This window comes from Macaca mulatta, chromosome 15 (genome assembly GCF_049350105.2).
Source record: "Macaca mulatta isolate MMU2019108-1 chromosome 15, T2T-MMU8v2.0, whole genome shotgun sequence".
Taxonomy (NCBI): Eukaryota; Metazoa; Chordata; class Mammalia; order Primates; family Cercopithecidae; genus Macaca; species Macaca mulatta.
In genome coordinates this window covers 36,315,526-36,332,885 of record NC_133420.1, presented here as the reverse complement: position 1 = coordinate 36,332,885, position 17,360 = coordinate 36,315,526, and the positions used below count along the sequence as shown (strand labels likewise).

General features: G+C 44.9%; 1 protein-coding gene across 8 annotated transcripts in view; it reads right to left on the bottom strand.

Moving 5' to 3' along the window:
- The window catches only part of TTLL11 (tubulin tyrosine ligase like 11), a 272,684-nt gene that overhangs the window by 48,537 nt on the left and 206,787 nt on the right, over positions 1-17,360 (bottom strand). For all 8 annotated transcript variants that reach the window (XM_077968073.1, XM_028834888.2, XM_077968075.1 and 5 more), the window contains one exon: positions 3,349-3,600. In XM_077968073.1, coding sequence (XP_077824199.1) covers positions 3,349-3,600 — 252 coding nt within the window. The remainder of the gene's footprint in view (positions 1-3,348; positions 3,601-17,360) is intronic.

Sequence of the window (17,360 nt, the reverse complement as noted above, 5' to 3'; positions counted from 1 at the left end):
ATAGCAGTCCTCTTAATAGGCACCTCCTTCCTCTCATACCAGAGGTCACCCACTGATGGTATCTATGGGCAGTCATGCTTTCACTGAATCCAGTATTTAAAATTATTTGTCAAATTGCCAACATTTGTAGATGTGTATTGAGATTTTATGTAGATATTTAGGATTGAAAAATAAAAAGCTCTGGTGATATGAGCCCAGCAGCAGCCTTCCTTTAGATATGGGATGTGCTCTCCAGCTTGCCACAGCCTGCCCTCCCGCCCCGACCTTGTCTACCCAGCCCTCTGTGATAGTTGATGCTTCCTGCCGAACCTGTAGGCAAGTGAGATGGTGATTCTTACCATAAGCAATTTTTCAAATCTCCTCCTCTCTCTTCTGTTTGAGTAGGACTTTATTAGGAGTAAAAAGGAAGCATTTCCGTTTCTACCAGCAATTTAGCCTAGATGATAAACCTAACTTCTAAATTTGGGCTATACATGCCATCCATTCTCAGGCTCTCCCTGCTGCCTGGAAAAATCCTGCCTCTAGCAGTCCAAACCCTGCCTCCTTTTGGGAGCCTGCCTTGATTCCACCAGGTAGAGGAAGCCTCCTCCATTCTGTGCTTGTAGCACTCTGAATGCCACCCTGCGGGGGAGTCCATGAGCCACCGCCCCATGACTCTGCCAAAACATTGCCTTTAATGACGTGTTCATTGCATGCTATTAGACTGACAGTTCTTTGAGGGCAGGCAGGGTCCCATTATTTGCCTTTGAACGTCCCATGGCTACCAGGTGCTCAGTAACAGTTGTTAGGTTAAACCAGACATAATCCTTTATAGCATAATGTTGAGCTAGAACAGATCTCACAGGACCAGGGTTCCGTGCAACTCCCAAGATATCATCCACACGAAGCCAAGCCATTCCTTCATGCTCTCTGATCTTGAACTGAGTTTTCTGTGTGATGGTGTAAAGGCTGGGGAGGGCCAAGAAAGCTTCTGCCGTTGCTCCAAAGATCTGTGCCCACAGACATCTTATGCTGAGAGAAGCACCCCAGCTTGCTCAATCTCATCATTCTCCGGGGCCCCAAATACTTCCACAGTGCCCATAAGTGCACTCATGACCTGGGGCCTCTGTCACTAAGCTGTTTCCTTATGTTACAAGGTCCAGGAATCACAAAGGGGCAGAGCCTGCCTACCTATCTGTTCTCTTTCTTCTCTTTTTCACTATAATGGGATAGCACTATGCACAGTTAGAATAATTGTATTTCCCAGCTTCCTATGCAGATGGTGGTAGCCAGTAAGATAGAAGTGGAAGTCACTGAATACAGCTTCCAGGAAAGCTTTTGAAGGGATCTAATTCATCTGTGGAGGCCTTTTTTCTTCCTCCCCTTCTTCCCCTTTCTGTCTGGAATTCAACCATGATGACTGGATTTTCAGCAGCCCTCTTGTGACCATAAGACAACCCTGAAGTGGAAGTACGCACTTAGGATGGATGAGCAAAAAGACAGAAAGTGGAACATGGATCATATTGTGGAGTCATTAACCAGCTCTAGAACCCCCACTGCAAAAGTTCCTGTTATATGAAAGAAAGTTACTATTTAAGCCATTTGTAGGTGGTTACCTATTACTGAAAGCCAAATGTAATTCCTAAATGAGTCCCAGAGTATCATGTCAGGCAGTCTTTTCAGTGCAAATAATAAGTGCCTATCGACTTTTTTGAAAATTCCCACTGCCTGATGGAAATAATAACCACAAGACTCCCACCAAACAAGCAGCTCCCATGAACTAGGCATCAGGCCAGCTGCTCTATGATATATTATCCCAACCTCACAACAATCCTGCAAGGCAGGGATGATTGTTCCCATTTTGCAGATGAGAGAACTGAGTGCAGAGAAGATAAGGAATTTGCCCAAAGCCACACAGCTATTAAGTAATGTGCTTGGCTCTGAAGCCAGACCCGTCTGATCCCAAAGCCTGTCCTCTTTCCACTGGGCTTCCCTCCCCCACCCGCCCTACCCCCTGAAACTAACACAAAGCCCTTCTCAAAGTCATCTTGCAAAAATACTACTTCAGGTGTACTGAAACGGCAAAATTCCTGCCAATACTTTTGTGTACCATCCTGTCAGGAATAGCAGAGGGCTAGAGTTAGAATTTATAAAACTTCTTTGGAGACATGCCTTTGACAAAAGTGGTTTCCCACTCAAAACTTCTAATTATTTTAGTGAAAAAAGCTGTGAAAAGTGTGACTTTGAGGTGCAAGACAAAAATATTAAAATCAGTGATGGGAAAAACAACAGCCATATTGAGTGCTCGCAGACATACTCCATGAGGTGTATAGGATACAATTACTTGCTAAGGAACATTTCCATATTGTCACCCATTCATATTTGTTAAAGGGATCTAGAGTTATTAGATTAACACATACTAAGTGGGAACCTTCTTTGATCGAGACTCTGTGTAGGACCATATATATATCTATATAAATTATATATAAATATACATATAATTTCACGGAATTCTTTTAACCTTGTAAGAAGAAACTGACATTTATTGATCACTTACCACTTGCTAGATGTTTCTATGCAATCTGAACTAATCTTACACACACTATTGTAGGGCACAGGCAGCTTTATCCTCATTTTACAGGATAGATGTATTGAGGTTTAGGGGTGCTCTTTGCCTTGCCTTAGGGTTACTTGCCCTAGAAGCTAGTAAATGCTGCTGTATTGCCCCAAAGTGTCCCCACAGGGTAGAGGGAGATTAATGTGTAATCTCAGGAAACCAAGTGGCAATTGCTTACTTTGCAGGCTGCAGTAAAGATATAATTTCTTTATCTCATGTTTTATCTTGAAAATTCATGCAAATTTTGCATTATGCTCTAAAATATAGCCGTGTTATTTTTATATTAGAACAAATGCATTAAAATATTTATCAGCTGAATTATTTAACTTTTCCCTCCTGAAACTGACACTTTGGAAAGATGTGCCTTGCTTCTCTGTTGTGGCTTCACGAACGCCAGGCACACAGCCATGCACCACTGGGAGAAGCCCGGTTTAAGAAGTGCAAGGTCTGCCTGACTCCAAGGGGCGATTATTAGTATGCGTTTTCAGGACTCAGCTCAAGGTAGGCACAGAGTTGTTTTTTAATCATGAACATAAGGTTGCAAATGCTGTCACATGCATCATATTCATTAATTCACTCAACAAATGAGAGTCTACCATGTACCAGCCACTAGGCTAATCTATGCTCAAATGGAGGACTGACCCAGCACCACAGATTCTCCCAAGTGCAGTCAGGGAGACCTGACCTGCCAGATGTGAGACTGGACTCCACCCGGCTCAAAGCCCAAGCCAGAGGAGGCTGTTCTCACTGACCTTATGAAGGTACGAAAGCCTGTTGGCCCCAACTTCATTGTCCCCTTGATGCCCAGGAACCGGATAAACAAATTTGCCATCCTGTCCACCAGGCGCAGGTAGTTGAACTGCTTTGCATACTTGGGGAACACCTGCTTGAGGCAAATGGAAGGCAGGTGGGCTTCGGGGTTGGTGTTGCAGTCTGGAGCACTGGTCAGCTCGCCGTCCAAAGCATCTTCCTTTCCAGCGAATGGTTTTTCAAGCTGCTGAGACCTGAAGCACACAAAGAATTAATGATATAACACTTTCCCTTGCAGTTTCTCCTTTACTTGAGATTTACAACCTCCTCAGGCGGCAGCATTATCAGTATTTTTATTTTACAGACAGCAAGACTAACCACAGAGAAGTGACCTGCCCAAGCTCACACAGCCAGCACATAGCAAAGCCAGAACGTGAAACCAAGGCAGAGCCAGGGCTAGAAATGTGTGCTTCCTCCTTCTACCATCCTGGTTTCCCAGTATGAAAACCTTCCTTTACTGTACTCGTGATTCAAGAGAATACTTTATTATGTAGCAGTCTAGGTTTGATTTCAAACTCTTACTTATGGGTAGTAATTGAATAATTAAGAAACATAAAAATCTCATCGAGGACTGGCAAGAAGCCAGAACACAGTTCAACGAACAATTTGCAAAGATGCATCAGCTACCGAATTCTAGGAATAGAAACAATTATATTCCTGGCTTAACTGTTTTTTAAAATTTGGAATTCATACAAAAAATGATTATAGTGTAGTGATTCCTTAGTCTGGATTGTTTATTCAGAAATTATTTTGATGTTCAAGAAAACTAGCAGCTAATAACTCTTAAATATCCACCTCTAGCTCAGAATGTTCTTCTCATCTTAGACCTACATATTATTCCCCCTCGCCCCAAATCTACATTCCCCATCTCCTTGAATGTCACAACCATCTGCCAGTTACCCAACAGGAAAGCACAGAATAAACGCCGACTCCTCCTCGGCTAGTTCTGCCTCCTTAGTCCTGAAGCCAACCCCTGCTGCTCTGCCCCTGCCTGGACTGTAGAAAAGGCCCTCCTGCCTCTGGCCTTGCCCATCCATAGATCCATCCTCCAAACTGGCACCTAAGTCACCTCTTTTTAGGCCACCCTGGCTGAGTCACTCACTTGCTAAAACCACTGAGGACTCCCGAGTCTGTACTGCTCTTTCTGGCACTTGAGGCCCTTCCCGAGCTCTTCTTGGGCCTCCTCATTTCCAATCTTCCCCCCAGCCAGGCACACTGTTCCAGCCCAAGCCTTGTGCACTGCTCCTCCCAATGTGCCACTCATTGGCCTGCCCTGGAACCAGAGACTCCATGCTCCCTGGACACCCAGTTCCCTTCCACACTCAAGGGCCCTCTCTGCAACTGCACCTCAGTTCCCACTCCTGCGTCCTATCCTGTTGGGATCTGGGGCCAGGTGTAAACCCTCTGCCACCTGCTGTGTTCATTCCTGAGACAGAACCTTGAGCATGTTATACATGGCCAGTAAATGCTTCCTGGTTGACTAACTGATCCAAGAAAATTAGGGTGGCATCTCGTGGTACTGAGACGTGGTGCTATTAACGGTACCAAGGCCTGTTCTCTACTCTTTATTAAATGACCTCATGCCCAGTGCTTTCATTTCCAAGCAAGCATACCATCAGTGCTCAGGTTGGGCCATCTGGGTGTCTTTGTGCCTGCTTTCCTCTGGCCCTGGCTGCCTGGCACACTTCTGTTCCACTTTCAAAACCAGCTGAGATGGCTTCTTGACCACACGGGTCCCTCTCTCTCATGCCTCACCCCCATTCCTTGGACGTGCTTCCTTGTTTGCTTTGTTACGCCTGCACTGCACTGGTTTACATGCCAGTCTCTCTCACCATTTTGTGAGCTCATTGAACGCCTACATCTGTTTCATATAGAAATGTCACTCCTATTTCTATAGGACCTGAAACATACTTGGTGTTTGAGAAAGTCTCATTGAATCTGTTGAACTGAAAAAGTTTGCAACATAAGCCTCAAAATATTAAGGTTACAATGTTTTGTAACTTGTAAGCACTTTTAAATTCAACAGCGAAACAACATGCTTGATAGCCCTACACAAACGGTCCTCCCTTCATCCCAGTTCAAGGAGCCAGCCTCTGGGAAAAACTCCCTTGTGTGACTAAAAAGTCCTGGAAGGCTTATTCCTGGTTTCTCCTTAGTGGGTCTTGATGCTGGTCTCAAAGCAAGGACAGGCAGAGGGCAGAAGCAGAAAAGCACGAGGGAAAAATCTCTTTAAATCTCTTTTCAACTTCAACAGTGTGGAGGGTTTTAAGGAACGAAATGCTCCGTCCCACAAAGAGGAGAGTCCTGACTCTTTGGGAGAGGCAAATGTGCCCAAAGGACTGCAATTTTCCTCCAGCTAAAATGATTTTGTCATCATCACCTTGAACTTAAGACAGTAAATATCAGGTGGTTGCTTTTCAGATGAAATGAAACGTTTTCCCATTAAGGTTATAGGAAGAAAGATGAGAAAAAAGGCGACACTCTTATCGGAAATTAGCCCTTAAATTACTGGGTAAGTGGCAATCAATGACTTTATAAGCACTCAGTAAGTTTTTATTCAAGGAAAGATTTGGAAATGTACAGTTGGAATACACTCTATAACAATGAAAATAGCTCAAAGGACTCCTCAGTGGGCAGAACCGTCCACAGTCAGGCGGCCATCTGCTCTTCACTCCACTCTGTGCAGTTATGACAATGCCCCTGTTCCAGAAGAAGAAACTGAGGCTTGGTAAGGTGTTGCACCTGTATCGTCTAGCTGAACTGGAATTATAATTCAGTTCTAATAAGCCACTGATCCACTGCTGTTTCTATTTTACTACTGTAATTCTACTCTTTTTTTTTTTTTTTTTTTTTTTTGCTTCAAGCCATTCTCCTGCCTCAGCATCCCAAGTAGCTGGGATTACAGGTGTGTGCCAGCATGCCCAGCTAAATTTTTTTTTTTTTTTTTTGAGATGGAGTCTTGCTCTGTCGCCCAGGCTGGAGTGCAGTGGCCGGATCTCAGCTCACTGCAAGCTCCACCTCCCGGGTTCACACCATTCTCTTGCCTCAGCCTCCCGAGTAGCTGGAACTACAGGCGCCCGCCACCTTGCCCGGCTAGTTTTTTGTATTTTTTAGTAGAGACGGGGTTTCACTGTGTTAGCCAGGATGGTCTCGATCTCCTGACCTCGTGATCCACCCGTCTCGGCCTCCCAAAGTGCTGGGATTACAGGCTTGAGCCACCGCGCCCGGTCAATTTTTTTTTAAATATTTTTAGTAGAGACGGGATTTCACCATGTTGGTCAGGCTGGTCTTGAACTCCTGACCCCAAGCAATCCACCTGCCTTGGCCTCGGCCTTCCAAAGTGGTGGGATTACAGGCATGAGCCACCATACTCAGTCCTTCTTCTTTTTCTTCTTTTTTTTTTTAGAGATAGGAGCTCACTCTGTCACCCAGGCTGGAGTGCAGTGGTACAACCACAGCTCACTGTAGCCTAGGCTGAGCCTAGGCACCCGGGCTCAAACAATCTTGCCTCAGCTTCCTGAGTAGCTAGAACTACAGGTGTGTACCACCATTAGCCTGGCTTTTTTTTTTTTTTTTTTTTTGAGACAGAGTCTTGCTCTGTCAACCAGGCTGGAGTATAGTGGCGTGATCTTGGCTCACTACTACTGCAACCTCTGCCTCCTGGGTTCAAGTGATTCTCTTGTCTCAGCCTTCTGATTAGCTGAGATTACAGGCGTGTGCCACCATGCCTGGCTAATTTTTGTATTTTCAGTAGAGATGGGGTTTTGCCATGTTGGCCAGGTTGGTCTCGAACTTCTGACCTCAAGTGATCCACCCGCCTCAGCCTCCCAAAGTGCTGGGATTACAGGTGTGAGCCACTGTGCCTGGCCAGTCTGGCTAATTTTTAAGTTTTTTTGTAGAGATAAGGTCTAACTACATTGACCAGGCTAGTCTTGAACTCCTGGCCTCAAGCAATCCTCCTGCCTTGGCTAGCCTCCCAATGTGCTGGGATTATAGGTGTGAGCCACTGCCTCTGACCCACTACCCCATTATTCAAATACACATCATAATTCACATTGCGGGTTACAAATCCTATGTGGAATTATTGATTTTTTATTTTAAAGAGTTTTTTTAAAGATTATAATTGTAAGTCATGCTCTTTGTAGACATTCTGAGAAATGTATAAAGGAATTAAAATCATTTGTAATTCTACAAATTTGAGATCAACACTATTAACATTTTGATTTCTTATCTATATTTATGAAGTTAGGATTGCATTACGTGTATTCCAAATCCTTCTTTTTATATCCTACATTGTAAGTATCTTCCCATGGTATTAAGTGTTTTCATGAGTGTAATTTCTCATGACATGAAATATTCTGTATTAATTAACCATTCCCCCTCAGTTAGAGATCTAGTGTCACATGGTCTGTCAATTGACTAAATAGAGTCAGTGATCAGTCCCCTGAGTGACGTACTCCCTCTCAGAAGCATAAAATCTTTTTTTTTTTTTTGAGACGGAGACTCGCACTGTCACCCAGGCTGGAGTGCAGTGGCATCATCTCGGCTCACTGCAACCTCTGCCTCCCAGGTTCAAGCGATTCTCCTTGCCTCAGCTTCCCAAGTAGCTGGGGACTACAGGTGCGTGCCACCCCGTCTAGCTAATTTTTTTTCTCTGTATTTTTAGTAGAGACGGGGTTTCACCTTGTTAGCAAGGAAGCATAAAATCTTATAGCTAGAAGTGGCTTTGGAGATCACTCTGTCCAACGATGTCATTTATTATTTTATCGTAGTATAATAATAAACATAAAGCTCACCATTTTAACCATTTTCAAGTGGACAATTCAGTGGTGTTTCAGGCATTCACATTGTTGTGTAACTGTCACCACTATCTAGTTCCAGAACATTTTTGAAATGATTCTAGAAAAGAAATTTAAACCCAGATAGATAAGGACATTAACACCAGCCAGTCATTTGATCAGCACATCATCCAGGATCGTAGGCTTAGCTGGGGTTGCCCTGGTGATGGGAACCCCACCACCTCTAGGACACCTCAGACTGGAAAGGTGTTCCCAGTGGTAACCAGCGAATGTCTTTCTCCAGGGTCCAATTCCTGCCGCCCATCCTGCCTCCAGAGCCTTGCAGAATGAGTCTGTTTTTTCTTCTTGCAATAGCCTTTCAAATTTCTTTCAAGGGTTGCTGTATTTAGTGGATGACCACCATTTCCCATCATTCCTGAATCGCAATTAATAACCTCATGATGAAAAGAGTCTTCAAAGCCAGAGATATCATTTTCATGGACTCAACCACAAATTCAGAGGGAAGTGGTTTTACTCAACTGGAAGAAGGCACTAAAGATATAGCTGATATGTAAGAGGAAATAAAACAATGAGAAATGGAATCTTTGCTGGAGATAATTCCAATTATCACATTGAGATCCAAGCCATCACAAATATGTAAGATCCTGTTTTTACTTAATAGCATTTTAATGGAAATGTCAAGCTTATGAAATAAAAGTGACTGGTAAAGAAAATATAAATCAAATTGACTAGTCCTTTGGGATAATAAAAAAAATGAATTTGGTATATCCTTGATTCATCAAAATAGGTCAAAGAGTTCTGGAATGTTTTATCTATTAGCATTTTTCAAATAAAATGGAATTCTTTTTCATTGAAACTTGTGAAAAACCACCTATCTCTATTTTGCCTGGAAAGTTAACTGTTAAAAATCACAATTTATCAAGGGCCTACTACATGTCAAATACTGCTCCAAGCAACTTACCTATATTATTTCATTTGTTTCTCATAACAATTCTACAGTGTAGGTGGAAACGATTCCCATTTTACAGATTGGGAAACAGGCCCAGAGAGGCTGAATACTTGCCCAAGCTCACCCAATCAGTAGTGAAATCAGGATTTATACTTGGGACTGTCTCACAACACACCCCACGCTTAGTTCACTATATAGCTTTTGTGATAATTTGATTTAAATCAAATCAGATACTTTTCTTCTTATGTATAAGCAGTATACCGTTCCAGAAATTAACAAAGCAGAGAAGTAGGTCTAGCAAGGTCAAATTCTAGTTGCCGAAAAGTTGCTTAATTTCCATCTCTAGTTAAGCATTCCTTCAATAATTTATTCATCCGTGAAACATGTTCCAAGCACTCACATGCCCAGAGGCCTCGGATATAAGAGTGAGGTGGACACAGTCCCTGTCACCCAGAAGCATGTGACCAAGTGAGGGAAGACAAGACCCATATATAAACAGTGACTTGGCAGTGTGATGATGAGCGAGCCAGCATGGGTCTAGGTCATACAGGACGCTGAATGTGAGAGAAAGGTGCTCGGACATAGTAGTGTAGGGAATGAGAAGAATGTGGTGGATTTTGAGGAAAGGAATGGCAAGATTAACATCGTGGTGCAGATGAATACATCTGTTAGCACTATGCATTCTGAATTGAGAGGGGAACGGTGGATGGTACTAGAAAGCTACTGGAACAGTCTAGGTCAACGATTCTGAAAATGCGGTCCCCAGCCCAGCAGCATCGGTGCCTCCTGATAACTTGTTAGAAATGCACATTCTTGGATCTCACCCAAGACCTATTGACTCAGAAACTCTGAGCGGGCTGGGCAATCTGTTTTAGCAAGCCCTGTGGGTGATTCTGATGCAGGCTAAAGTCTAAGAATCACTGGTCTAGGTGAAAGAAAATGAGACCTGAACTAGGGCAGTTGTAATGGGCATAGAGACAGGGAGCTTTAGACACGCAGATTTAGCAACTACTGCTTGAATATGTGGGACAAAAGGGGAGAGAACACCCTGGATCACGTTCCCAGGCAGCCCCGTGGCTTGGCAGGAGAGCCTTGTGGCAGTGGTGCCGCATGGCAAAGGGACATAAACAGGTCCCCTTCCCTGCTGTTTGGCCAAGGCGAGTCCCCTCAGTCACTAGCAGATTCCAAATGCACATGTATCATGTTGGCATTCCTGCAGAAAATGCTAACCATGCACCAAAGAAGTCCCTCAAATTAGCCCTGCAGCTAATTTAAAGAAGTGGAGGATGAAGTCACTAAAAATAAACTTTACTGTATAGCCCAGCTTTGTCGCTTGATAAATCCCTGCTACCACAGAAGCCCCATTTGCCTGACGGGTGATGCCAGGCGACTTGAAGGGAAGGTGACAGACTCTAAAACAGGTGAGGCGTGGGCTTCCACAGTGACAAGGAAAGGACTTAACGAGAGAGCTCTGTCTGCCATCCAAGTCCCTCTAAGACCTAGACCCATGCTGAGCCTATTCCCACCTGTTCCCCTTCACACAACGACCCTTCCTCCCCACAAACCGTGGCCAGACCACTTCCACCTCACTTGATGACTTTCCTCCGTAGCATATCATCAACAGTGACAAAACATCAAAACACAACGAAACACAATGGCAATGATATTAATTGCACATACTATGTGCCAGGAACTGCCATTTAAAAAAATTTAATCTTGATAAAATCCTACAAAGCAGGTGTTATTATTAATATGATCCCCATTTTACAGGTGAGGAAACCAAGGCACAAGGATACAAACCAATATGTTGTGAATCTGGGGCAGAAACCCAGACAGGCAGGCTCCAGCATCCTTGTTTCTAACCACTGCGTCATGCGGCCTCCATACACGAGGAGCTGTCAGGCATTGAGGACCTCGAGAGTCAGGCCGGTTATTTGTAACATCTCCTTTGACCCTAGCAAGAATCCTTTGAATTAGGTATTACAAATGGTCCCATTTCACTGATGAGAAAAGCGAGCTTCAGAGAGGTTAACCTACTTTCCTAAGGTGGCTCAGCTTTGACCTCAAAGCCCAGGCGCTTTCCACGCCATCATGCTCACTTGATGTAGTTACACAACTTCACCGATCTTATTTTCCCCTCCCTTGCAATGGAGAGAAGTCTTTGGCTTTATGGGGTGGTGTGAGGCTTAAGCAGGAGGATGGAGCCTACGCCTAGCACAAAACGGCCACATTGTTTAGGACTCAAAACAGGCTTTCCACAAAACATCAAGAAGAATCTGCTTGGGGGTCTTGTAACTGTCTTCAGTGTGACTTCTCGGGAGGGCACCAGTGCTCATCTGGCTGCTTCATTTTGTTTGCCAAACAAGTCAATCTGTTACTTTACATTCCAGGCTCCCACGAATTGCTGACATGTAATATTTGTAATGTTTGTCGACTATATGAATTAACAAAGGACCCCATGGCGACAACAGCAGACTAGATCTCTCCCTGCCCGGGGATGGATTCCCAGAGCCGCCAGGCCTGGAGTTGCTGCAGGAGCATTTTCAGGCAGGGCCAGGCAACGCATTAACTGAAGGACAAGCATAAGGACTTACTCTAATGCCCTGGCTCCCACAGACCCAGAACTCATGCTATTTCAGAGCTGGAAAGGCCTTTTGGGGTCATTGGGCCCAGCCCTCTCATTTTACGGATGAAGGAGCTGACAGCTCATTTTACAAAGACCTCCCAATAAGCTTCTTTTCCAACAGGGCTCTCTGCCCTGCCGGCCCTGAGCATGGAGCGCGTGTCTTTGTCATCATCCCTCTTGCCCACTGGGCCTGCAGCACGGTTAGAGGCAGTGAAACATTCTGTGCACACAGGCCAAGGAGGGGTGCTCCAGTCGGCTCCTCCTCCCTGGCTGTGGGCCTGGTGTTGCAGAGGGTCTGGAATTCGGGCTTTGGGGGCAGATCAGGGCATGGTTGAAATCCCAGCTGTGCCACTCACAAGCTGTGTGATCTCGGGCAAGTCATATAACCTCAAAGCTTTAGTTTCCTCTAATATAAAACAGGAATAATAATGGCACCTAACCTATAGGGCTGATGTTAGGATTAGCAGAGAAGATGGACACAGAATCTCAATACCTGTTTGCCACTTGGATTATAACTGCTGACATCTTTCTCTCACGAGTATCATCATCTCAAGGTGTCCATTGTTTAGTCACCATCCCTCAGTTAGAGGGACTGGTACTCACCCCCAGGAACTCAGGAGAATATGGGGTTTCTGCCTCACTCCCCACCCGATGTAACCAAACACTAGATTGACCTTCTGCTCCTCAGCTGCTCCTCCTTGGGAAACTCTCACTTCAGGCTGCCCAGGACCGCCTAACAAACGCTCCACGTGTGCCTCATTTTCTCAGGCCTGGCTGGGGAGCTAACTGCACCTGCTCTGACACCCTCCTTCTCTATTGAGGATGAAGTTAATGCATGAGAGAGAACTTTGCTGCTGCCCAAGTACGGAAAAAGTCAGATTTTTGGAGTTAGAAGAGGCACTAGCAATGACCATGTTTCATTTTCCTTCTGAAATACATAGGGAGTGGGGCCAAGTCTCTGGCTTGAGGTGAGGCATCCCACAGGGGTGGCAAAGGCAGGCTAAGGCCCCTGGACTTCCCATCCAGAGCCTTTGAGATAAAAAAGAGTGAAGAAGAAGGGAGAGTTAAGTGGCTCATGCCTATAATCCTAGCACTTTGGGAGGCTGAGGTGGGAGAATTGCTGGAAGCCCTGAATCTAGACCAGCCTGGGTGACACAGCGAGACCCCCCTTCTACAAAAAAATAAAAATTAGCCAGCTCTGGCGGTATGCACCTGTGGTCCTAAGTATTTGGGAGGCTTGAGGTGGGAGGATTGCTTGAACCTGGGAAACAAGGCTGCAGTGAGCCGCCAGCTGTGCCACTGCACTCCAGCCTGGGAGATGGAGCAAGACCCTGTGTTTAAACAAAGAAAAAGAAAAAAGAAAGAAAAAGAAGAAAAGAAAATGACACAGCTATTGAGCGTAAATGCCAGAGTGGCCAAAATTCTGAATGAAAAGCTCAGACTCTTCTAGCTGCCTTGGTAGAAAGGGAGGAGAATGCCTTTTGCCTGAAGGACTTCAGAGTCCCCTTTAAACCTACTGAACAGTTGGCCACTGCCTTTCTGTAGATGAATTGGCTGGTGCTTAGCTTTTCTCTGGAACCCAGAGAACAATCTTTCAAAGTATAAGCCCTGCCTGCACCAACTGGCCAAGGCACGGTGAACAAGGTCCCCAGGCCTGAGCGAGCATTCGAGGTCTGCACGGCCTGGTTGCTGCCTCCCTCATCCTCCACATCCACATCCCTCCCTCCTTTTACAAATGATCCACTTGAAAAACACTCATCTTTCAAATTTAAGATTCTCTCTCACCTTTCCCAAAATGCTTTCCACGGCTTTTGGAGATAGAATCAACCATTCCTTTCTCTATAACCTCCCTGACTTAGTACTTCATCATCATCATCATCACCAAGAAATTTATTGAGAACTCCATCTGCATCTTGCACAATGCTAAGCCCACAATATACATTATTTTTTCTTCAGAGTAGTTATCACACTCCAATGGCTATTTGCATAACTGTGTGCTTAATGCCTATTTCTTTTCTAGATGGAAAGTTCCCAGAAGGGCAGGCACCATTACTGCCTGGTTTATGACTATATCTACAGCCCCAGCACAGCTCCCGGTATACAGTAGGTGCTTAAAAATATCTGACAGTGAATACAGTCATTATTTCAGTGAACTCTCACAACAATCCAATTAGTTAGTCACAGTTACTAACATGAGTTTACACCTGAGGACGCTGAAGCGTGGGAAGGTTAAGTCAGTGGCCTAAGCGATGAGGCTGGGATTGGAACCTGGGTGGTCTGTCTCCACAGCCCACATGCTAAACCCCTGCACTACCCCTGCATTTCCACACCCCTCTACTTCTGGTTGCCAGCATGAATCTTTTCTTCCTCTTGCTCTCTGACAGTCCCTGGGAAAAGCCTGTCTCTACTCTGGGAGAACAAAAATTTCCTAATGGCAACAGCAAGAGACTGTCTTTATGACAACTGTAATCAGCGGTTGTATTAGCCTCTGTTTTACCACCTCCAAAATTAGCAGAAAAGGCCAACTTGAGCTTTCATTGTACATCTCTGCTAATGAAGGGATCCTTTTAATTACATACTCAGTGCCTATCTGCAACACAAAGCATTTTAGTGTTTAAACACAGTTCTGCACCAAAGTATAGGGCTATGTGAATACAGACAATAAGTGGGGGGAAACCATGTGTAAAAGTTATTCTTTGCCTAGACTGTAATTTCTTTTTGGCATTCAATTTCATCTAAACCCAATTCATTTTCTATGGTAATCCTAATTCTCTTCTATACACTGAGCACCCGATGAACCCTTATTCAGTAATTCCGTAGGCATATCCCAGGTCAGATACTCCCTCTTCAGACTGCAGATGAAATCTGCACACTTCGTTAATTTCACTCATCACTGACTGATTTGCCTTGAGGGCTCTCCCCACTTACCCAAGCTGGCGCATCGGTCAATTCCTGCAGTACAGGTGTTGAACACAAAACCAGCTTCACTCAGCATCATGCCAGGAGCTCATGACATTTGTATCCCACTTTCCAAAGCTATTTTTGAGTGCCATTCTGCATGAGATTTGCACTGACGTGAATGAGGCCTTATGAGGCTGATCTCACAGACCTTTCTCAGACAAGGGTGTCCTGACCTTGCATTTGTATTTGGTCAGGGAAAAAAGGGAGTCACTCTTAGTGAGCCCCTCCTTTGGACCAGAGACTCTAACAGGCATTAATTACCCTGGTTAAGCCACGCAGAGACCTTAAGATCAGATATTAAGATGTACCTCCAGAGCCAGAATGTGTGGGTTGGAATCCTGTTCCTGTTCCCAACTAGCTGGTAATCTTTGAAAAGTCTCTTATCCTGCTTGTGCCTTGATGTCTTTATCTGTATAATAGGGATAATAATTCTCCCTATGTCCCAGCATTGTCGTGAGAATTAAATGGGCTAATCCATTCAGAGCAATACCTGGAATGTGGCAAGCACTCGGTGTTAGCTGCTGTGACTGAACAAACAAAGCAAACTCAGGTTAAACACAACACTCAGAGTCACGTGCCTCCTAAACAGTATCAACTGGTAACCAGGACCTGTCTGATGCTTAAGACCCTAGGCTTCCAGGGAGGCTAGGCCAAGGGGGCTCACTGCTGGTCCACCCCTAGGAGACTGTAGTCAGTGCCTTGGCCTGGCAGAGCGTGACCTAGAGGAAGTCTTTCCATGTGCATGGTCCCCTCCTGGCCGCAGCACGAGCACACTGGCTTCTGCCTCCACTGCCCACGTACTGTTCTCTCAAGGGTGACCACGTACCTCCTAATTGCCACTGATCTTCTTAATCTTTCTCCAGTCTTGCTTGTTTACAGCATTCAAAGCAGCTGACCACTGTCTTCCTGAACCTCTCATTTCCTGGCTCCCGCACCCATGCACTCTCTGTGGTGTTTTTCCATCCTCTGTTTTCCCTCCTTTAGGACGCTAAGTGTTAGGTGGTCCTCTAAGCCCCTGTCCTTGACCTGCTCCCTGCCCACAGTCTTCCCGGGCACTCTTACTCACAAATGCGATGGCCTGCACCTCGTGCCTCTTCTCTGTGTCTGGGATGCCTCTGTCCTGCCCACCCCTTCACGACAACCAGGTCCAAATCCTGCTCATCCTTCCAAGCTCACGCTAGACACCAGCCCACGGCCTTCCTGGATCCTTCCCACTCAGAAATACTCTCTTTCTGATTCCCACAGTACTTCATTGTGGAATTTATCATTTTCTAAATTTATATCACAGTCATTTAAGTTTGTGGCTTCTTTTTCCTGATAGACTATGAGTTTGCCAGAAATAGAATCCATTTTTGTTCCTCTGGCAGTACTGTACATCTAATAGGTGATACAGAAAAGACATGCTGATACATGACTGTGTAAGTAAAGTATTCTTTAAGACAGAGAACATGAGGAATTTGGGATAATTTTGCCTGAAGACAAGAAAATGGGCAGGGTGACCTTTAGGGTGTCATTTTTCAGCTTATGGATCTATAAACCCATCTTTAGGGTAAAAATACACATTAATAATTTATGGTGATGAGAATAACGGTCATTCTGGTTCTAGCCCTTACCAATTGTGTGGCCTTAGGAAAGGGGCATCAACACTCAGCCCCTGCTTCTCTTCTACAAAATGGAGATGGATGATAGAATCCACCCTCCAGAAGTGTTGAGGGACTTGATGGGGTGGCATAAACAAGGAGCTGGCACCCTGGTTGGAACATCGTAAGTACAAAAGAAATGGTAGCTGTTATATGATTCCTTTGACATATATTTATTGAGTACCAACTCTGCAGCCAGGGATGTTGGGTGAACTCAAGCCCTACCTCCTCCAGGAAGATTTTGCGGCCTCCTTCGACCCATTACATTCTTTCCTGAAAGAACTTTGGTCCTATCAAGATTAGATTTTTGTTTTAATCCAACTAATAAATTAGGCATGCCTATTAGCAGTCAGGTCCAGAGAGAAAGTCTAACTTTTTACTTTATGCAATTTGAATTCCCTGAACATAGAGTTGTTGTCAAAATCCATTAAAGTATTTAATTTCTCTTGTCACTGCACAATTCCCCAAGCAGACATCCAGACAGTTTGCAGTGGTGTTTCTCACAGAAGTACTAAATGTTTAGTTATCAAGGTACATTTTTTAGATGATGCCTCCCTGATGGCTCAGGAGACTCTAGAGAGACTGTAAGTTCAAGCGCAAGGTTAAGGCAGCCAGAAGAGTGGTGAGAGTTGCAGGGAGGATGATTCACGCAGGCCTGGGCTTCGGCTCTGACACTGCCACTTCCTGGCTGACTGACCTTGGGGAAGGTACTTAACCTCACTGAGCATCAGTTTCCTCATTTGCAAAGTGGTGACAGCACCAAACCCACAGGGCTTTAGTGAGCACGAAGTGGAATACCAAATGTAAAGAACCTGAGAGAATGCCAGACACATCACTGGTCCTTGATACAAGATGGCTTAAAAATCCCAGAGATGTGCAGATGCAGAGACTGGGGTCTAGAGGCTGCTATCCCCATTCCCTCCCCCCCAGCTCCCAGGAGGACAGCCCTAAGGAGCAGGCTGTTTATGGCGACACAATG